The following is a 23,310-nucleotide window of genomic DNA, read 5'->3' on the forward strand; positions in this document are numbered from 1 at the left end:
ATGTAACCCACTTGGACACTGAACTGCCATGGGCTACATCTGTGCAGGGGTTCTAGGTTATCTCCACAAATACTCCTTGGTTGGAGTATGAGTCTCTGGGAAGTTCCCTGTGTTCAAATTATCTTGTTCTGTTGCTCTCCTTGTGGAGTTTCCGTCCCCTCCAGCTCTTACTATTTCCCACTTCTTACATAAAATTCCATTCACTCTGCCCATCAGTTGGCCATCAGGCTCAGCATCTGCTTTGACAGTCTATACTGCAGAAGCTTTCAGAGGCCCTCTGTGGCAGGTTCCAAGGTTGTTTCTTGTTTTCTTCTGGCTTTCAGAGGCCCTCTGTAGCAGGTTCTGAGGTTGTTTCCTATTTTCTTTTTCTTCTGATGTCCATCCTCTTTGCTTTTCAGGATGGGGATTGAACATTTTAGTTAGGGTCCTCTCTTTTGCTTAGTTTGTTTAGATGTACAGATTTTAGTGGGTTTATTCTATGTTGTATGTTTATATGAGTGAGTATATACCATGCGTGTCTTTTTGCTTCTGGGACAACTTACTCAGGATGATCCTTTCCAGGTCCCACCATTTACCTGCAAATTTCATGATTTCCTTATTTTTCATTGCTGAGTAATACTCCATTGTATAGATGTACCACAGTTTCTGCATCCATTCTTCAGTTGAGGGGCATCTGGGCTGTTTCCAGCTTCTGGCTATTACAAATAAAGCTGCTACAAACATGGTTGAGCAAATGTCCTTTTTGTGTACTTGAGCCTCTTCTGGGTAATGCCTAGGAGTGGTATGGCTGGATCTTGAGGAAGCGCTATTCCTAGTTGTCTGAGAAAGCGCAAGATTGATTTCCAGAGTGGTTGTACAAGTTTACATTCCCACCAGCAGTGAGAAGGGTTCCCCTTTCTCCACAACCTCTCCAGCATGTGTTGTCACTTGAGTTTTTCATCTTGGCCATTCTCATGGGTGTAAGGTGAAATCTCAGGGTCTTTTTGATTTGCATTTTTCTAATGGCTAATGAGGTTGAGCATTTCTTTAAATGCTTCTCTGCCATTCTATATTCCTCTACAGAGAATTCTCTCTTTAGCTCTGTTCCTCATTTTTTAAGTAGATTACTTGGTTTGCTGCTTTTCAGCTTCTTTAGTTCTTTATATATACTGGATATGAGTCCTCTGTCAGATAAAGGGTTGGTGATGATTCTTTCCCAATCTGTAGGCAGTCGCTTTGTTTTGATGACTGTGTCCTTTGCTTTACAGAAGCTTTTCAATTTCATGAGGTCCCATTTATTGATTGTTGCTGAGAGCCTGTGCTGTTGGCGTTCTGTTCAGGAAGTTTTCTCCTGTACCAATGAGTTCTAGGGTATTCCCCACTTTTTTTTTTCTAGCAGATTTAATGTGTCTGGTTTTATGTTGAGGTCTTTGATCCACTTGGACTTCAGTTTTGTGCAGGGTGATAAGTATGGGTCTATTTTCATTTTTCTACATGTAGACATCCAGTTGAACCAGCACCATTTGTTGAAGATGCTATCTTTTTTCCATTGTATGGTTTTGGCATCTTTGTCAAAGATCAGGTGTCCGTAAGTGTGTGGGTTTATTTCTGGGTCTTCTGTTTGATTCCATTGATCCACCATTCTGTTTGTATGCCAGTACCATGCAGTTTTTATAACTGTTGCTCTATAGTACAGCTTGAGATCAGGGATGGAGATACCTCCAGAAGATCTTTTATTGTAGAGGATTGTTTTAGCAATTCTGGGTTTCTTGTTAATCCATATGAAGTTGAGAATTTTTCTTTCCAGGTCTGTAAAGAATTGTGTTGGCAATTTGATGGGAATTGCATTAAATCTGTAGATTGCTTTTGGTAAGATGGCCATTTTTACTATGTTAATCCTGCCAAGCCATGAGCATGGGAGATCTTTCCATCTTCTCATATCTTCTTCTAATTCTTTCTTCAGAGACTTGAAATATTTTTTCATACAAGTCTTTGACTTGCTTGGTTAGGGTTATACCAAGGTACTTTATGTCATTTGTGGCTATTGTGAATGGTGTTGTTTCTCTAATTTCTTTCTCAGCCCTTTTGTTTTTTGTATACAGGAGTGCTACTGATTTTTTTGAGTTAATTTTGTATCCAGCCACTTTGCTGAAGGTGTTTATCAGCTGTAGGAGTTCCCTGGTAGAGTTTTTGGGGTCACTCATGTATACTATCATATCATCTGCAAATAGTGATAATTTGACTTCTTTCTTTCTCATCTGTATCCCCTTGATCTCCTTCAACTGTCTTATTGCTCTAGCAAGGACTTCCAGCACTATGTTGAAGAGATATGGAGAGAGTGGGCAGCCTTGTCTTGTCCCTGATTTCAGTGGGATTGCTTTAAGTTTCTCTCCATTCAGTTTGATGTTGGCTATAGGCTTGATGTATATCGCCTTTACTATGTTTAGATATTGGCCTTGTATCCCTGATCTCTCCAGTACTTTAAACATGAATGGATGTTGGATTTTGTCAAATGCTTTTTCAGAATCTAGGGAGATTATTATGTGGTTTTTTTCTTTCAGTTTGTTAATATGGTGGATCACATTGATGGATTTCCATATATTGAACCACCCCTGCATACCTGGGATGAAGCCTACTTGGTCATAGTAGATAATATCTTTGATGTGTTCTTGGATTCGGTTTGCAAGTATTTTGTTAAGTATTTTTGCATCAATGTTCATAAGGGTGATTGGCCTGAAATTCTCTTTCTTTGTTGAGTCTTTGTGTGGTTTAGGTACCAAGGTGACTGTGGCTTCATAGAGTGAGTTTGGTAATATTCCTTCTGTTTCTATTTTGTGGAATAGTTTGAAGGGAATTGGAGTTAGCTCTTCTTTGAAGGTCTGGTAGAATTCTGCACTGAAGCCATCTGGTCCTGGGCTTTTTTTGTATGGGAGACTTTTGATGACTGCTTCTATTTCTTTGGGGGATATAGGACTAAAAAATATGGAACACTTCACGAATTTGCATGTCATCCTTGCGCAGGGGCCATGCTAATCTTCTCTGTATCGTTCCAATTTTAGTATATGTGCTGCCGAAGTGAGCACGAGACCCAGTTTTAAAACAGTAGTCTTTCCTTTGGCCTATGACATTGAAAAATTTAAAAAGACTCATGGCTACAAGAATTTTTTGTTTTGTTTTGTTTTTCAAGACAGAGTTTCTCTATGTAGCTTTGGCTGTCTTGGAACTTGCTCTGTAGACTAGGCTGACCTCGAATTCAGAGATCCACCTGCCTCTGCCTTTCAAATGCTGGGATCAAAGGTGTGTGCCATCGCCCCTTCCCCCAGCAGATATAAGAAATTTGATAGCTCTATAATATTAGTATAATTGAACATGGTCTTTGGGAACTATTACATCTCATTGTATAAATGTTATCAAAATAATTTGCTGTAAGTGTGGATCTACATATAACTTGTTTAGTTATAAAAAAAAACATTTGTAGAATTTGAGGTACATTTTGAGGAGGGATACAAGCCATTGCTGGCAAAAAAAATGTTTTTAAAAAGATATAGCTGACCTCTGTCTGTGAAGTTAATAATGATATTAATAATACTGGATTATCCACTTAATGGAATGCTGTTCCAGGACAGAAAATTATCAGCTCACAGTTGCTGTACTTATTTTTCTGAATGTTTCTTCATTTTACCGTTATCAGTTCTGACCACTGCAGTCATAGATCAGCAAGTCCTTTCTCTTCACAGCCCCATACCCCTGGAATGGTTCTAGAAGCTCATGTATCCAAATTGATTTTGCATTGTTTTGGACTCGTTCTACTGGAAGATAGGTGAGGGATACAGTCAGTTTTGAACCCTTGGGGGTGCAGAGACATCTGGGCCTAATAGAAAAATGCTTGCATGAATAAGATGGTCTCTTCAGACGCAGAGAACAAGCTAGTTGTGAATCTATATGCTGGCAGATAAGCTCCTGCAAGGGGGCCTCAGAAAGTGGCTAGACTAGACTCTCATTTGTAAACAAACTTACATGGCAGGTTTGAGAAGCTAGGAGACATTTTTCTATGTGGTGGTGGTGGTGGTGGTGGTGTGTGTGTGTACATGCGTGTGTGTGTGTGTGTGTGTGTGTGTGTGTACATGTGTGTGTGTGTGTGTGTGTGCGTGTGTTTATGGGTACACTTTTTGTATGTGTGGGTAGGTGTTCACTCATGAGTGTGCAGGCACATGTGCACGCGTGTGCATGTATGTTCAGAGGCCAGAGTATAACCTCTAATGTTATTCTTCAGGAGCTATCTACCTTTATTTTTCAAACCTGTCTCTGTCTCCTAGCACTGAATTTACAAGTGCATATACCTGGCTTTTTTCTTTAATATGAATATTGGGGATTGAATTCAAGTACTCATGCTTCCAAGGCAAGCAATTTACTGACTGAGCTGTCCTTTTTCATTTCCAGTATGAGCCAGACAGGCGGCATGACGTTTGGCTTACAAATGGCTTTTTCTTGCAAGCTTGCGAACAAATTACAGGCTAGGCAGAGTTCATTTTCTCCCTGGACCTCTGAAGTAGGTGGTAGATCTGGAAAGAATACATTTGATGGGAGAGAAACTGACAGAAACATTTAAAGGGATACAATAATGTTAGCTACATGAGGTCTTGTCATTTAGGTTTTCTTTACTGTTACAAAACGAAAATCTAGCTCGCCACAGTTCAAATCCATGCAGGAACAAATTTCAACATGCTATGTGCATGAATATTTTTATTCTTAGAGCCAGTTAGTAATATAAGAGCCTGAGAGCCTGTTCTCTAAAACTGGCTATGAAAATACTTGGGGAAGAAGCGGGTTTGATCACATATTATTAAAAATCTGTCCCATGACCCTGAGATTACAGCATGTTTAAGTCAGTGACATTTCATTCTGTAGTAAGGAAAACTGAATTAAAAAAAAATACATAGGCAAAATGCACCCTTCCCTTGAAACAACTGAGAAAGGCCCAAACTCTAAAAGACATCATTACACAGGACAATCAAATGGTAACATGGATAGAAACACACGGGTGTGGATTACTGAATGAAGATTCCTGTTCCAGCCTGTTTCAGCTTGCTGTGGCTTGTCCTCACCCAACTGCTATCTTCAGAAGAAGCTTCTGAGGGATAGTGTTTCCTCATGCCTTGTCTGGGCTTCAGTGTTGCTTAAGGAGCAATTAGAGCCACGAGCATGAGGATTTCTGCTGTTAGGATGTGAAGTATGTGTGTTGTTAGGACATTTGGTTCTTTGTGGAGACTTTACTAGACAGTTCATCATTCTTAATGACCAATAAATATCTCAGGCCTGGAGAAGACCATTTTTTAAAAAATCTGAACTCTTTAGTTGGAGGCCAACTAGAGGGGCCCACAGGCTCATGCTTGAGGAGCACTGCTTTGCAGCACTGCTGACTGAAGCTGCTAGCCCCACTCCTTGACCCTCAGTCTACAATGCTTGCCCCTCCACTACATGAAGCTGAACAAACATTTAAGGAATGTTGGTCTGAAGGGAAGCCAAGTTATTAACCCATTTTAATGTCTTTTGTCTTCATATCCCTTTGTTTACAAAAGATTCATATAACCTATGACCTTTTTTCTCCTATTTCTAGTGTCCATGGAAAACATTGGTGAACAAGGTAAAATACTGTTATGATTGCAGATATGATGTCTTAAGAACAGTTAGAGAAAACAAATTGTATCCATTGTATTTGGTTGGGGTTAAGAGAATATTCCTTGACAAGATGGTAATAGGATGGAGTAAATGACATCTCATTCTTCTAAATTCTGTCACTCATGTGGCAAAGAACACTGTAATGGCCTTAATTGTTTCAAAGATCCTTGTAGCTCCATGATACAATCAAATTATTAATATCATGTTTAAAATATCAAACATGTCATATCCTGCTTATTTATTTAGTTAGTTTTTGTTAGGAGTAGGGGCCTGGATGCTAGAAAAGAACTCTACCACTGTTCTGCACCCCCAGTCCTCAAACATGTCTATATTCCGAATTGGTACATTTTCTGCAACTGTTTACTTCAGAACTGTGCTAATATATTATTCAAACAGACTTATTGTCAGTAGTATGGAATTATTATTTCAAATCCATGTCATACTTCAAGACTTTAAAAGAACATACTAAATGTGTTTATATTCTCTAAAAAAAAAAAATAAAAGTACTCAGGATGTTTTTCTTAACAGTTGTCCTGGTCATAGGATCCCCACGGGCAGAAATCACTTCATCCAGATGGTCCCTGTTTACATGTTGTCATTTTAACAAAGGGAGCCACCAGTGTCAACTAGAGCTAAGCAAACAGGCAGACAGTGTCTCCAATGGGAAATGCTCTCTCTGCCTCTCTTAAGCAAAGTTCATAAACCCTGGAAGTCTGAGCATTTGGTTAATATTGTATTTACTCTTCTGTAACCTCCCTGTTTTTACAACTTAGGAAAGGTCTGTTTAGCCAATTTTTAAAGAGACAGGCCTATGTACAGATTGGGGATGGGTTCTATTCATGGATAGAGATGTAATGATACATTCAGAGATATTTTTTAAAACCCTCCTGACTTTAGGTTTTTAATTCAAAGAATTGTGCTATTGGAATATGATACAAATAATATTCTATAGTTTATCATCACAGTTAGTTTGGATATTTTGTGACTACCATGATTTGAGTAAAAATTTGCATGTTGCAATGATGATTATGTTTCTTTTGTTTTAGTTGTGTGCCTCCTGGCTTATCATCTACTTTTTGCAATGTTTGTCTGGTCATACTGGAAAACCATTTTCACGTTGCCCATGAATCCTTCAAAAGAAGTAAGTTAAAGCAATACTATAGTCCTCCTAAAGACAGCAACCTGTAAAATTAATTTCTGAAAATGAATTTTCTTCTTTTCATTAATTTTTTTTCAAATTTATTGAATACAGTGATGTCTTTTGATTTAAAAAATCTGCATATGTTCATAAACACTGGAATTTTCACTAGGTTCTTGTTTTTGTGTATGGTAGAATTATCCTACCAAATCTTTTATGCTTTCCTTTCTACTTTAGTGTTAAGCATCCAGATGGATCAATAAGCGATAGTTTTCAGATAGATAGACAGATAGATAGATAGATAGATAGATAGATAGATAGATAGATAGATAGATCGATCCAGATGGGTCAGTAAAAGATAGGTGACAGGTAGGTAGACAGACAACAGACAATTTGGAACAATTTTACACTAATTATTATAGTAAAAACTTATTAGTTGTTTGTCAATCACCAGAAACAACAACAATAAATGGTGTAATTCATTCTCTCTGTATTCAAGATATCTATAGCTAGCCCACAGCTTTTACATACCCAGACTCCTGTCTTAACTGTTCTGTCAGATGATGTTTTGATTCCATGGGCCACTTTTTGGCTGAAGGTGTAGCCCTAATTCCAGACATTATGAATCTATTGCAGCCAGCAGGCCATAGACAGTAGGGAAGGGTTGTCCTTTCCCTTCGGCAACATTTTCTTCAAGTTACTGATTCCATTTCTACTTGCATTTAGATGACTTCATTATGTGACCCCCTCTCGCATGGAAGCCTGAGGATGTAATTGTGATTCTCAATGGCCATGTCAGCCACTAAAGACAGGGGTGGTTACTGGGGGAACGGAGCAGCTAGCAATATGCTACAGAAGGTCTCAAGTAATAGCATGTGACTAAGCTATATTTGCATTTTTTAATATATTGTCCTCATTTCTGGCTTACTCACTTGGTTACATGATTTAAGAGCAAGAGATGGTATTTTACACACTTTTGTGTTCTTCGCATTTGCTCTAATACGTGTTTGTTGAGTTGTAATAAACCTTGCTGTGTATATCATTGCATATTTTTAGTAGGTGAAGTTAAAAAGAAAAGACATCACAGTAGTTTATTTCCTAAAGAAATCAGTTTGAGATGAATCTGTGACCATATGACCAAAAACTATGCTTTTGGCCTGCAAAAGGGTGTTAAAACCCAAGACGCATATATTTGCACAGAAATAATGGTATGTGTAGACTGTAGTGTTTCACAGACTATTTTGTGTCTTTGACTTTTTATGTCTTTTCCCCTTTTCTATGTGTTTTTTTTCCTTCCTCATATAGTATTCACTTCTTTCTCATAATCTCTCTCACGGTATCTTGGCCTTTGTGTAGGTTTGTGGGAAAATGCTGCCTTCAGTCAATTGAGCGAGTGATCTCATCCACTCAGGTGGCTTACCACCTACCTCTACATTGATAACTTTCATATCTATTCCCAGCTCTGATTTCTTTTGAGGGCCTAGCAAGGGTCTCTCTAGCAAACATTCCACCTTGGTCAGTCCATTGACACCTTAAATACAAACTGTAAACAGAGTTCACCATTTTGTCCTTCCCTAAACCCTACCATGTCTGCTACTTTCATTAATAAATGTCTGTGCCGTCCATCTGGGAGGTAGGCCAGGATCCTAGTGTCTGCCTGCCTCTGTCTCTCTCTGTTTCCATCCCTCTCTCTCAGTCTGCTTCTGTCTCTTTGTCTCTGTCTTTCTGTCTCTCTGTGTCTCTCTGCTTCTCCCCAATTCCTCCCTACCCCCTACTCCTCTCTTTTTGTCCCTTCCTCTTACCATCTCAACCATTTCCGTTGTCTGACATACTATAGTCTTCATGCTGTGTAAGTCTTACTTGTGCCTGCTTCCCCTGTGCTCCATCCACAGGGAAATACAGCATTTTTATCTGCTGTAAATGTCTGTTCTGTGACTGCATATACCCCCGCAGGGTAATTCTGGTCTCCCTTGCCTGGCAATAATTATCCTTGTCTGAGTCTGACTTCCTGCTTTCTGTTCTTGTAACTCTTAACTCGTGTAGCTTTCCAGTATTCTTCTTTCTATAATATTTTTTTCTCTTTATAGTTTGCATCCATACTAGCAGCAGTTCAGTTATCTCCTGAAATTCTTAAGCATGAAATTATCCCAAAGTTCAGTTGCTGGACTTCTTTTTTTTTTTATATATCTGCATTGGAGATCCCATGTAATTTTATAACTTTAGATAGTGTCTCATTGGTATAACTCTCAAATGGATACATTAGCCTTTGGCCTCTCTCCTGAATGCCTGATTCATCAATCAAGATCTCTTTGACATCTGACAAAAATTTCAAACTTAATGTATCTGAAAACATTTGGATCTCCTACTCAGTTTTGTAATCATATTCCTAAAGTGTCCCCATCTCAGTAATGGTAGTTGCATGCTCCACTCTTCAGGCCAAAACCATTACAGTCATCCTTGAGTATACTTCCTCCTGATCCCGATCCCGTATCCAATTAGCAATTTCGCTTCAGGCTATGACTTTAGCCAATGCCGACACAGGGTGAGTTCTTGCCTCCTCCCGCTGCCGCCCTGCACCACTTCCTCATCTCTTTCTTATGTATTTGCAGTATCGTGCTCAGGACGTCTGTAACTACACCACGTACAATAGCAAGCTGCCTGGCACAATCATAGAAATTGATGACAATGAATAGACTTTGCTGGGTGATTGTTTTACATAAAACCATATGTATATGTGTGTGTGCAGATAATTGTGTGAGGTAGATATTATGGGATATCCTTTTATGTGTGTGTATGCATGTTTATGTGTATGTGGGCAGCCTTAGAGGCCAGAAGAGGATGTTCACATTCCTAGAATCTAGGGTTACGGGTGCTTCTGAGCCACTTGGTATAGGTGCTAAGAACTGAACGTGGGTCCTCCGCAAGAGCAGCCGGTGCTCTTAATCACCGAGCCATCCCTCCAGCCCATATTGCTAATTGTCATGGTGGCACAGTCTTTTCATCGACTATGTAAGAACTGGCACAGTAATAGACCATTTTTAAATTTTAGGCTAACCCCAACCTCATATCATAGATAGTGCTGATATTACTGTGTTTGAATGCAGAATTTTTACCCACATTTTAAATTATTTTCCTTAATAAAAATTCTCAGGTGTAGAATTAATAGATCAAGGAAATTTCAGTGGCTTGATGAATTGTTGCTCAAAAGGATGCAGTAATTTCCAACATTACCACTTATGTTAGACTCTTGGCATGGCTCGCTATTATGAAAACTGTTAGCAACTTCATAGACAAAATGTTCTGTGTTTTAACTTGCACATTTTAGATTCTAGTGAGGGGATATAGATATATATATATAGCTGTCCTACATGAAAGACAACTAACAGACAAGAAAATGTATTTATGTGAGTTATCTGGTTCTTTTTTAAAATAAGAATCATGATTTTCTTTTTGTGTATATGGTTAAAATTGAGCCCTGCTGTTATCTAGAAACTATAGATGAGCTCAGATCTCGGTTTCTGTTGCAATTTACCAGTAAGAAGCAGGTAGGCGTTTTTGGAGAAGTGATTACTCTTAAGATTATGCAGGAATAATGAAGATGAGTCAAGGGCACCTTCTAGTGCCAGAAAATAAGAAGTACTCAGACAAAATAGGTAGAAGAGAATGTGTCAGAGGAACACAGGGGCCAATGAAAGAAAGCCCAGTAGAAAAGATCAAATGATTAGAGCAGTAAAACTCTCTGTGCATGAAATAAACATCTACATCAATTAAATTAGCAATTGAGTACATTGATAAATAAGTAGCACAACAGAAACACCCGCCCAATAGAAGGCTTCTAAACAGTTTCTGGTAACACTTCACCTTTTAGGAGTCAAGGCATAAATCCCCACTCCTTATATATGAACGAATTCCCTCCACGGGTACAGGATGGAAGAGGAGAAGTACTGAGGAAGATTACAATAGAACCCCTGACGAAAAAGCCCCCTCAGGCTGGAGAGGTGGCTCATGTTTAGAAGCACCTGCCCTTCCGGAGGACGTGGATTCAGTTTTCATCACCCACATGGCAGCTGACAACCACTCATAACTCCAATCCCAGAGGATGCCATTCTCTGACCTCTGAGGGCATCGGACATGCACATACTACATATACACACATGCTGCGGAAACATTGTACGTGCAAAATAAATCTTAAACACACAAACAAACAAACAAAAACTCAACCCTTCCTTAAACTAAATGAATAAGGCCAGTATCATATGACCAGGCTTGCTTACTATGACCTGCTGGCAATGTCAGTTTTCCTCCTAACCATCCATAACCCCAACCTCATCAGGCTATACACATCAGAGAAGTTGCAATTAAATGCAAAGTACTCTACACGGTATCAGTACTCCTCAGAACTACTACGGTAATTAGAAGAAACAAGAAATAAAAAATATAAGCAATGAGGGAATATCCAAGAAACCACAGAGGCTAAAATGAACCCTAGGGCATGTGGCAATTGAAAATACTATGGTATTGTCATAATCCCATATTGTGGAGATATACAGAACAGAAGTACTGAAGTAGAAAAAGATATTCCAAAAAGGAAAATCTGAGTATCTATGCTGAAGTTTATGTGATGCACTTTAGTTAATAACGGATTGATATTACCTCGTTAAAGTGCCAAGTCTGCCCTGCTCCTGTAAGATATTAGTATGGGGAACTTAGTGGTGGGGTATAGAGGAACTTTAGAAATTTTATACTGTGTCCTTAAAATTTTTAGTAAATCGAACGTATTTTTTAAAGGTAAAATAAAATTAGTGTAACAGAAGCAAAACCAGGATGTAGGGAGAGCTGTGCATCTGGAGATTGGAGAATATATCAGGAGTTCCCAGCTCTACTTTCCAAAATGCTCAATACCTTCAGATCTGTACAGACAGCATCTTCTTATCTGTAAAACCCATAGGACTTTGCATATCATGAATGTTCTGGAGGAGGAAATGGTGGAAGGGAGAATCTTACAGCTCTACCCTATGCCAAGGTAGAAATCTATTTTTCATCTCTGCACTAGGCAAGTTAAAAACTTCGCCAACCTGTATTTGGCTTCTTGGAGTTGACCCACAGTCTTCTGGTTAATTTAATAATTTAAGCATTAAACCTGCCAAGGTCTTCCATGTCCAACACTCCCTAGAAGTTATTCCTAAGCAGACAACAACCCACAAACTTGGTGAAAAGTTGTAAAATGTTGATTATTTCAATGCAAGTGTCAGTTCTAAAAAGTCTTTTAATAAACCAATTCACAGGCAAGTCATAATGCCAGGTTTTAAATTAACTTTAGAAATGGCAATGGGAAGAACTAGGGAGGTGACTCAGTGAAGAGAATGCTTGCTCTGCCAGCATGAGGACCTACGTTCAAATGTGAAGCACCTATGTAATGGGCCTGCATTATCACGATTAGGTCTAGCAAAAATCAGTTAAGTTTATTTTATAGAGGTGAAGTATTTGGGCCCAATATCATGTCCTAATTTTTATTGAATAAATTGTCATAATGTATATGACATGTGTAAGTAAGCTTAATTTTTTTTTTTTTTTGAGGCAGAAACTCTCTGGGCAGCCAAGGCTGATCTTGAACTCACGATCCTCCTGCATCAGTCTCTTAAATGTTTAGATTACAGGTGTGCAGTGTCATACCCAACTCAAGGTTGTTTTTAATCTCTCTTTTAAAAATTATCTATCTATTCTGTTGGAGGTTCATTAGTAACTCCTCCCCTGGGAGGTATTCTTAATATAAAATGTGTGTATAAAGGCAGAGGATCTGGTTCAATGGTAGAGAATTTCCTTTTTCTGTATGATGCCCTAGGTTTAATTCTCGGTACTGCCAAAGAAAGTCTATGTAATGTACAATTTCAGAATATTCAAATGAAAATGACTAAGCAAATGTGCAGCTAATATATAGAACATTCTTATTTTTCCTTTCTGCAATACACTTCACAGTTGCATTTTCCTAGACTCTCCAAGAAGAAACAACTATTCTGCATTTAATTTTAGTTATTCCCTGTTCTTGGATGTGAATGTGCCCTTATTGATAATACAAAGGTTGTTTAGCTTCTTGATTTTGAACTTTATGGAGAACGTGTTCTATAAGGTAATTTGCTGTTGCTGTTTTCAGAAGATATTAGGTGAGATCTGGTCCTTTGTTGTTGGATCATTATAGTTCATGGTTAAGCACCAGCAGTAGGTTTAGATGTATCTTGTGGGGCTGGAGAGATGGCTCAGTAGTTAAGAGCACAATCTCCTCTTCCAAAGGTCCTGAGTTCAATTCCCAGCAACCACATGGTAGCTCAAAACCATCTCCAATGAGATCTGGTGCCCTCTTCTGGCCTCCAGGCATACATGCAGGAAGAGTACTGTATAAATGATAAATAAATAGATGTATCTTGTGCTAATTTATTTATTTACCCACTATCCTTTGATAGACATTGGATTTTAGTTTGTATTTTTCCCATTTCAAAGAACAACACTTGATTGATTTTATACATATCTTTATATATATATATATATATATATATATATATAATAAAGTGATATATATGTCTATATATATGTATAGATATATATCTATATGGACTCATATCAACTTTGGTAATTTTACACATGTTTGTGATTATCTAGTAGGAAACAAAATAAATCTTTGATTTTCTCAAATAAGTGTAGTTCATTAGTTTAATCAAGCTATCAATAAAAGCCATAAAATGGATTCTTATTTGAGTGCCAGAGGAGATGCTGTATGACACTTTTGGCTAAGTTCAAACTGTCTGAAATGAGTATATATATATATATATATACCCGATTGATTTTTTTTTTTTATTTACTTTTGCTTCTAATGGTATCCAAATGAAAAATTCATCTGTTGAGCCATGCATTTTTACTGGGCCATCTTATCTATTATATAACTGATATTTTGCCATAATTATTCATTTTATAAATAAATTTCTACATCCTGTTTCCTTTAAATTTAAAAACACTTGATGAAAGAGGTATAATAATTATCATACCTATTACTATTATCATCACATTTTTTAAGATTCATAAAATGGTGAGGTTAAGAGCCATGTCCATATTTGAAACTCTACTAACCTCTCAGAATATACTACATACCATTAATATTTTATAAGAACCTTTAGGGATAATAGAGCAGACAAATGTGTTATCATTCCTTTGAAAATACTGATTAAAATTTAAATTTATTCCTCAGTTCCATCTCTCTTATGCAGAGAAAGAATTGCTGGAGAGAGAGCCAAGAGGAGAAGCGCACCAGGAAGTTCTGAGGCGAGCGGCCAAAGACCTTCCCATCTATACCAGGACCATGTCCGGAGGTGAGCAGCTATAATGAGGACATTGGAACAGCACCCAAGCGAGGCGTAATGACCTTTAGAGAGCACATTCATAAATACATAACACATACGTTTATGAATACATAAACTGTGAAACCCTGGTTTCTAAATGTTGTTGCTGTTTCTTGGGTTGCTATTAAATCTCTCCTGTATACTTCCATAAAACAGAACGGAAACATGAGTCATAGGTGGCACGGAGATCTCAGAACTGACTCTAATTCTGTTCCTCCTCCTACTGTGTCGTGACTTGGTGACGGCATGAGGACTGCTTAGGTCTGTACCTGCAGCAGAAGACTTGCTTTTAAAGTTTTAATTATAAACCTTTCTATTTATGTTGAAAGAAACTATATCTACAATAGGCAGAAAGCTAATAACTTTGCAAGTATTTTTTAAATAAGATTAAAGCACTAATTATATGTGAATTGTGTAAAACATAATTTAGGTATTGCTATCGGTTTTTAAAATGGAAACTGTTATACAAATATATTAATAGAAAGCCTGCTTAGCTTATATTTAAGGTAACTTAACATCTAATTAAGTCATTGTCTTAAAAAAAAAAAAAAACAGCACACATGAACTATATATAATTACTACCAAGACTTCCCAGACATGTCTTGTAGCTTTAAAGCTCTGCCTCCTCCCCCTTATGACCCATTAGCCCCATTGTCTGCCCATTACTTAAAATATGGCTATACCAAGGTGAAAATTCTTAAGTATAAGATACACAAATGCTTTCAAAGATTTAGCATGAAAACATAAAATGCCAGGGTGGAGAGGAGATGGCTCAGCAGTTAAGAGCACTCTCTGCTCTTCCAGAGCTCCTGAGTTTAACTCTCAGCAACCACGTGGTGGCCCACAAACATCTAAAATGTGATCTGGTGCCCTCTTCTGGCATGCAGGTGTACATGCAGATAGAGCACTCATATACATAAAAATAAGTCTTAAAACAAAAAGAGAAAATATAACATGCCTGATTAATGTTCCTATATGATTTACATTTGCTTTTAGATCACATTAGAACCATATTGAGTCTACATTTAACACAATTTTCACTGTAATCTAGTGCACCCTCTGAGGCTTGTGTAGAAATACCATCTCCAAATCAGTCATCCAGATAGACTGTGCCATCTGAACTATTGAAGAAAAAATGCCATTGTTACCTGCAAGAGCTAAAAGCTTTGACACGTGCCTGTAATCCCAGCACACGGGGAGGCAGAGGTGGGCACATATCTGTGAGTTTGAGCCAAGCTGGGTCTATGAAGTGAGGACAGGACAGCCAAGGCTACACAGAGAACCTCGTCTCCAAGACAAACAAAATAACAAAACAAAATAAGTTAAAAAAAAAATACTAAAATCTCCTATTGTAAATGCTTCTTCCACCACTTGTTTATACACACTATTGAATCATAATTAACAGAGATGTGAGGTCGTTTCCAATTTATCTAACTTATAGAATGTATTTAAACATTCTGGAATGTGTCTCTGAGGTGTGTCCTCACCCAGTTAGACACAGGAATAAATCGATGTAGCTGAGGGAGACTTTCTGTTGACCTGTAGAAATGAACACAGCTTTCCCTTGAGCTATAGCTATTGATGCTGGAGAGCTCTTTAGACAAGTTCCAGGAGGTCTCCTGTTCTTGGGAGAACTCTCCAGAAAAGTCTGTCTCTAGGCAAGTGTTTTAATCCTCTGTATTTAAAATGGCTTGAATATCTTATTTATTTTTTGACTAATTTAAATTTCAGTATGCTTTGTGGAGTTTAAATTTGGAGTGGTGCTTAAAAACCAGTTAATTGTTTTTTTTCAGTGACTTAGAGACTAAGTGAGCTCTTTGTTCCTAGCAATCCGATATTGTGACAGATGCCAACTTATAAAACCAGACCGCTGCCATCACTGTTCCGTCTGTGATAAGTAAGAAAATCTTTGCTTTTCTGAAAGTGCATGGTCGTGTTGTTCAGTATTGCATAACTGCTTTCCAGATTATCATTAGAGCCCACATTCATGCTTTTTGGCCACTATTTAGATACATGAGTTGAATTTTTCCTTGTATTAAGAGCAGTGTAGCTTATGCCACAATTAATGTTGTTTCCCCAGGTTTAGGGATTCTCGTATGGCAAGTTCAACTTAGCAAATGCTACTTCTGTGAGTGTTTTCCACCTTTAAAAGGACACCTCGATTGAGTCCACATACTTACATACTATTGTATATTTAATACGTAAGAGGAACAGTTAAACTTGTCCTAAAGATTGATAGTAAAGAACAAATTTTATATAGACTGTAAATCTACTGGTGGTTTGTACTTTTTAATGCAAAGCAGTCTTGTATTAATGCAAAGAAACTGATTTGTATCTTAAGGAATGTACATTTTGAAGTTTTATTATTCTATTAAAACTCGAGTCAGCTATAGTGTCTGTTTTAAATGAGAATGGCTGCTCTTACTGGATTTCATTTTTAAATAAGTAATTCTGTAGAATTTTATATGCTACAGCTGTTGAAAATATTTTCTTTTTCTAATGAACATCACCAAGTGTCATGTTTTATTTTTGGGTATTTTTAGATGTATTTTGAAGATGGATCATCATTGCCCATGGTGAGTATAAACCTATACTTAAAACAAGCCTCTGTCAGTTATTAAATTAATATCAATTGAAGCACTTTTTACAAGTCTCTTTATTAACTGGTTACCTTACTTGTCCTAGGAGGCACTTTCAGGTTTCGTTTTTAATACCTAATTAACTTCAAATGAGCCTTCATGTGGGGGAATTTCTATTAAATAATTTTAGAACTAGTGTGTTAATACCATGAAAGTTAATTTTATATATTTTACATGTGCAAAGTATATTCTTTTATGCAAACACATAAACACAAGTGCACTAAAATACTTTCCAGAAATGTAAGTATCTATATATTAATTATATGCAGCAATACCTCAGTAGAAGTTTATAATAAGCTTTTAATGACTTATTTTCAAGGAAACTGCATTGAGGGACAGAATAGTAAATATACAGATACGCAGATATGGTTAAACAAGATTTTCTACTTAGAACTCGTTCATGCTTTTTTTCGAAGTCATTAAGTTCAGCGCCTTTACGGAGGGCTATGGGAAATGCCTGCTGAGGAAGGTCACTTCTCCCACTCTTGTTTTTCATTCTGTGTACATGTTAGTCATGTTAAGGTGGCCAAGGCTGAACTCAAGCATTAATTATGATTATTGAGTGAATTTCTTTCTTTCAGGGGTGACACACTGAGGAGATATGAATGCTCACAAATCCACACTAGGCAGTTTGCAGTGCATATAGGTAATGATTTTCCTAGGAACAGGGAGGAATAGGGGGAGATTAATGGTTGATGCATCCTGGATCTCTTACTGTTACACCTCTCCCTTCAGCGGGGTTCCTGCTTGAAAGTGTTAAGGGTAGTCAACTCCTATCAGAATGCTGATCTTCTTTAAAACATCTGCCTACTTGACCCCTCTTTGTACTAATTTATACTTGTGTTTGGTCTTTTGCTCACCATTTTTGTCTCTCAGAATATTGTCCTACCCAACCAATACCCTCAATTACAGGTTTTCCTGGCTTCCATCCCCCACCTTTCTGTCATCCAGTGCTCCCAACAGTACCATGTGAGTTTTCTTGTAGTGAGGACTCCTCCATTTGATGACATCCTTACGTCTTAGGAACCTGTCTGTGCTCCTTCACTTCCCGCTCAGGGCTTTCCTTTACCTGAATGAGATGAGATGACTCACCTCGCAGCATGGTCAGTTCAGAACTACCAGGACATGAGTACCTCTAGGACCATCCTTCAGCCAGCGAGAGCCTGGCTAACAACTCAACTCTATTGACATTTTTCCTCTCCTTCTATGGCACTGGGGGTCAAACCCAGGACTTTGAACATGCCGGGGAAGCTCTCTGTCCTAAGCTACATCTCCAGCCCTTCTTCAATTGTTTATCTAAAGACAAACACAAAAACCTACCCACCTATATCGAAACTGTTGTCCCAGAGGAGAACTCATATTGAGCATTCTCCTGTCTAGATTTCTGTGCAATCTAAACACAATTGTCAGTTTGTAAAATAATCAGGGCAGAGAGCCTACACAAAGGTTCTTGGTTGTTGTTGTTGTTGTTTTTTTTTCCATTTTAATGAAAAATTGTGATAATAAAGAATGGAGAGGTAGGAACAATCAGATTTCTCCCAAGCCAGTGCACACAATAGCTCTTACCATCCATTGTTAGAAGCATAAGCTTCCCAAAATAGAAAATAATGACTCAGGATTGGAGCAGTCTTTCTAAACCAGCAATTAATGCAGTGGAACAAGAAACTGGAGGATAATTTAACAATCTTTCCAACTTTGACAGATCCTATTAAGCAGGTAAAAAGAATAGCTAGACAGCTGCAGCTATTAAAAGATAAGCTTCTACAGCATGACTTCTTTGATCTCAAGTTTATTGAACTGTTTCCTGCACTGACGTTTCTTAGGCTGCTGCCTTTGTTCCCACACCATCTTCCCTGCACTCCTCCTGCAGAAATCAGCAGCGTTATCAGTATATGAAAGAATGGATCCCAAAGTATCTCATTTTCATCAGGTGTCAAGTCAATGGCATAGCCGACATTTTTTTTTTTTTTTTGGAAGATGGAATGAGCTGGGTGCTAACCTAGCATGCATGAGGCCCTGTGTTTAATCTCTAGCATCACAAGGAGAATTTAAGAATTTAATTTAAAAATATAGAGAGCTAGGAATGTGTCCCAGTGGTAGAGTACATGTTTAGTGTATGATAAAATCTGGGTTCAACATCAGCATACCCCCTCCCCCAAAATTACAGATAAAGCATAGAGTTCAAAAGCAAAGGCAATGCATATGTTTTCTCATGTCTGTTTTTTTGTTTTTGTTTTTGTTTTTTTACTTCTTCCCTAATCACACAGAATCTCTGTTGGTATTGTTGTGGCTACTGCTTAGGTCTAAATGTATCCATGTATATGGTCGTATATCCATACATATATTTGTGTGGCCTTTCTCTTAAAAACAAACTACAAATGGCTACAGAGTTGATAGAGTGGATATGTTTCATTTTGACATTCAATATATTCTGGAACTGTTTCCACTTTAGTAAATCAAAATATTCTTACAGCTGTTATGTGAATATAATTTATCACAGGGCTTTTAGGATACTACCAGATTATACAGCTGCTTTTTTTTTTTTTAATAGACCTTGCATACGGTTGTGAACTTTAGAGATCATATCAACTTGGAGCATTTTAAACGTTAGTTAAACAGTGCCTATCTGCTTTGCTTTCAGTGATTTGCAGGTCCTCTTGGGCACTTAAAATTACCCATTAGGATTTAGGAGATCAGTCTCACACATGTCATTTTAGCTAAATTAGAGTTTTTGTAGTGTTTTTTATTGGAGGAATGATTTTACTTTTAGCATAAAATTTTAATTAATTATACTTATACTACTTTGGTATGCCTACCTAATAACTTCCTCAAATAAAAGTAAATAAATTTAGCCTCGATATATTGAATGCCCAATGTATTTTAAAGACCATACATTAAAAAAAAAAAAAAAAAGTTATCGTTACATACCAATGACAGAAAGAAGCCAATTATTTGTCCTGAGGCTCAGAAGAGTGAACTCAAAGTCAGACAACTAGTTTTGTTTAGGGGCCTGAAAAGCTACTTCTCTTCTAATACATTACATTATATTCTCTTTCTAGTTTAGATTTAGATAACAGTTTCTGTGAAACAGCCAACAGCTCTGCTTTACACCAAACTAAAATTTCACAACCCAAAATGTGTTCTTTCTACATTAAAGCCATTGCTATACTTCCTGGGAGGTACTCCTCAGGCCACACTGAGGAGTACAGTGTGGCCTACAATAGGACTACAATAGGGAGTTAGGATGTCTAACTAAGAGCTGTCATGAAAAAAAGTATGTTGCTTTGGTTCAATATAAATACTCCTCCTCTGATTCCTCTTGGAATATACCTTCCAGAATCTTCTATGTATGTAGAGCGAATGGTGATCAAATGGTGATTCCACATTCTGTATTCTTGGTTCTTGCATGGCAAATTACCCCAGTGGTCTTAAGCATGAACTACAGTAAGCTGAATCAGATGTTATTAAAACCTGATCGAAACCATCTTTTTATAAAAATGATCTCTTTATCATTTAATAAGAACCTTTCAGAAAGAGGAGCAACTGTCACAATAACTCAGTTGACAAGTGTCCTTGCTTATACCCACTCTGCCCCAAAGTCCACCTTTATTTAGCCACTCTACTTCTTGAAATCAACACTAGTAAGCAAAGGCAATATTCTGCATTCTTTGGAGAGAGATCATATTAGAGGAAGCCTGTGCAGGACTGTTTCCAATATTCTTTCTTGCCATTATTCTATTCCAGTGTCATAAAAAGCAATCTCAGAGATTTGTTTACCTTCCCACTGGGCCCTCTAAAGCTGCAGACATAAACATTAACAAGTAATATGCACCTGCAATTTAGCTTATTTCTGAATTGCTTCTCTATGGACAAGACCTTTAAATTCAAACTTACTCAATCTCCAGCTGTTCCTTGTGGCTTTTGAAATACAGAAACAGTTTTTGTGAACATGGATTGTTGTTTTTTTTAATCAAGAAAAGGAAAAAAAAAGTATTTTTGTTTTTATTACCAAGGTTGACAGAGAGAGGAGAGGAGAGGGGGGAATGGAAAGGAGAACTTAAGAGGGAACAAGGACTGTATGTAATAGGTTTGTCATCCCAGCTAACTATGAGTTAATTCTATCATATATATCAACTAGTTTAGCCATGGAGGCTGTTAACATTTGCAGAAGATCATGGAGTCATGCCCTTGTTTAATGGAAAACAGAGAAAACAGCTACACAATGAAATGTACTCATTTTTGTGTTGTCGCTATTTATAGTTGTGATTCTACCCTCCCTCCACCCATCATATAATGATTTTAGAATAGGAATTTAGGATTTAATTAAATTTTCATATTTGGAATCATAGAACATAGAGCTGCATTTCAGAAATTATCTGAGCACTTATTTTCTAGGAAAGTAACCGAGATTCTAGTTCACATCCTCAGTCACATAATTATCTAATATCAAATAGACATTACTCCTCCTTTTCTTAATTCTTCCATTTAATCCTCTCTGATAATTTTATTGCCTTCATAATGGCATGAAATGAGGAGTATTGAAGGGACTTCATCCAAATTGGGGAAAATTAAAAGAATTTAACCTACTTAATCATAGTTGGAAATAGAATCTAGAGATAACCTAGTAAATTCCCCAAATCTGCCTGACTTTGTAGGGTCTGGCACAAACTGTCTGTCTTTAGGTGTTTGTTTGTTATTTTATGTAAATCATTGTATATGCGGTGTAGTGACATTAACTGTGATTGGTTAAAGCAATATTAAGTGTATCATAGATTGAATATCTGAGTGCAAGAAAATTCCTTTTCAATATGTTAGAAAATGCTATGGCTCATCATGAATAAAATGCTAATGAGTTTTAAATGAACATAACCCAAAACCTATGCTATGTTTAAACGTATTTTCCCTAGATTGAAGATGTAACTCATTAAGACTATTTTTGTTTTATTGGCAGGGTGAACAATTGTGTCGGATTTTCAAATTATAAATTCTTCCTCCTTTTCTTGGCTTACTCTTTGCTGTACTGCCTTTTCATTGCTGCTACAGACTTACAGTATTTTATCAGATTTTGGACAGTAAGTCATTACTTCAGTGGCTTTTCTATATACAAACATTCACTAGTGAGTTACTTCAGACTCTGAATTTCTAAGGTTACTCTGTGTAGTCATCAGTCCTCGTTATTCACAGTCTGTATTTGTACATTCACCTTCTCAAGATATATTTGTAACTTCCCAGCCAATGTACTCAGAGTTTTTCCTAGACATGTAGTTTCTAGACATGTACATATTTGCACAGTGCACATGTGTGTTCTTACTAAGATAAACCATCTGCATCTCTGCAGCCTGCAAACAAGGTTGTTCTCCCATGGTCCGTTGGCTTCCATGTTTTGTTGTGGGGATTTTTGTTTGTTTGTTTGATTGATTTGTTTCACCTTTTGCTGATATTTGCAGTATAAAATGATCTTCACACATGCCGATGAAGTACTATCTATCGTTTCTAAATGAGACTGATGTGTCTTATGGAGAAAACACATGCTTCATCCAGACATTAATTATAGCACTGTTGTTCAGAATTTCCATATTAGTAAGTCAAGGTAATATGTTAAACAAGGGGCATTCAGACAGAACCCAACATCAAACAAGGTTGTGAACTGGTTAGTAGATGCCCAAGGCATCATGAGAAGAGAAAAACAACCCCATGTTTCCCCAAGATCCAGTATTCATGGATCCATTGTTGAAGATGACCCTTTTCAGCACGACAGCAAATAATGAGAATTGAGTAGATAAGCAGATGTTTTTCTCAGTATTTAAAAACTGAGGTATTGTCTCCACATGTGTTAGATTAAATTTTAAACCTTTACATCTGCAGTGTCCCAAATTTTTTATTACATATTCTATTAATAAGCTTTAGGTAATTCATTTGTTTTTTTCACTATATATTTTAAAGTAAAGCAAAGCAAAATTATGGCATATGTAAATGATCCAGAAACATTCCTAGAGAACATGAAATGATGGTAAGAAAGCATTCTACTCCTTGCCAGGATTGCTTTCTCACTGAATCTTCTTTTATTTTCATTAAGTTATCTCCCATAATGGCAAAATATTTCTGAATTGCTGGGTAATTTACATAATATTTAAACCAAGCTTAACGCTAAAGATTTATCGAATGCGTACTTTGTCCTTGTCCCATTGCTAAGAAACGCATGTATGTGGGTGTGTTTCTAGCATGAATGTCTTCCAAACTGTCATTTCACTGCCCTCCATTCCTATGGGTAGTTTTCATTCTAAACCTCAAACACACCTGGACAGGAAAGACCAAAGTTTCTGTTGCTCATATGTTACTGTCAAAAGCTGCCTGCTGAGGTCTTGTCACCTACGGGAATGGCGACTACTGCAGGGAGGTGAAACACTGCGATCATGTCAGAATGGGAGGCCCCTGGCATCTCTGGTGCTCTACTGAATGTTAGGACCCCAGCCCTTCACTCGAGAGC

The 23,310-nt window shown here is 37.4% G+C and overlaps 1 protein-coding gene and 1 non-coding gene across 3 annotated transcripts in view; one reads left to right on the top strand and one right to left on the bottom strand.

Annotated features, from left to right (window-relative positions):
- Window positions 1–23,310, top strand: part of Zdhhc2 (zinc finger DHHC-type palmitoyltransferase 2) — a 61,335-nt gene that overhangs the window by 22,254 nt on the left and 15,771 nt on the right. For both annotated transcript variants that reach the window (XM_055593618.1, XM_055593617.1), the window contains exons 2-7: window positions 5,597–5,623; window positions 6,705–6,799; window positions 14,034–14,154; window positions 16,012–16,081; window positions 16,728–16,760; window positions 21,775–21,895. In XM_055593618.1, coding sequence (XP_055449593.1) covers window positions 5,597–5,623; window positions 6,705–6,799; window positions 14,034–14,154; window positions 16,012–16,081; window positions 16,728–16,760; window positions 21,775–21,895 — 467 coding nt within the window. The remainder of the gene's footprint in view (window positions 1–5,596; window positions 5,624–6,704; window positions 6,800–14,033; window positions 14,155–16,011; window positions 16,082–16,727; window positions 16,761–21,774; window positions 21,896–23,310) is intronic.
- LOC129666548 (U6 spliceosomal RNA) lies at window positions 2,956–3,062 on the bottom strand. The gene has a single exon (XR_008718599.1). It is a non-coding gene; the product is annotated as a U6 spliceosomal RNA (small nuclear RNA).

Source organism: Psammomys obesus, unplaced genomic scaffold, assembly GCF_907164565.1.
Source record: "Psammomys obesus unplaced genomic scaffold, mPsaObe1.curated_primary_1811, whole genome shotgun sequence".
NCBI lineage: Eukaryota > Metazoa > Chordata > Mammalia > Rodentia > Muridae > Psammomys > Psammomys obesus.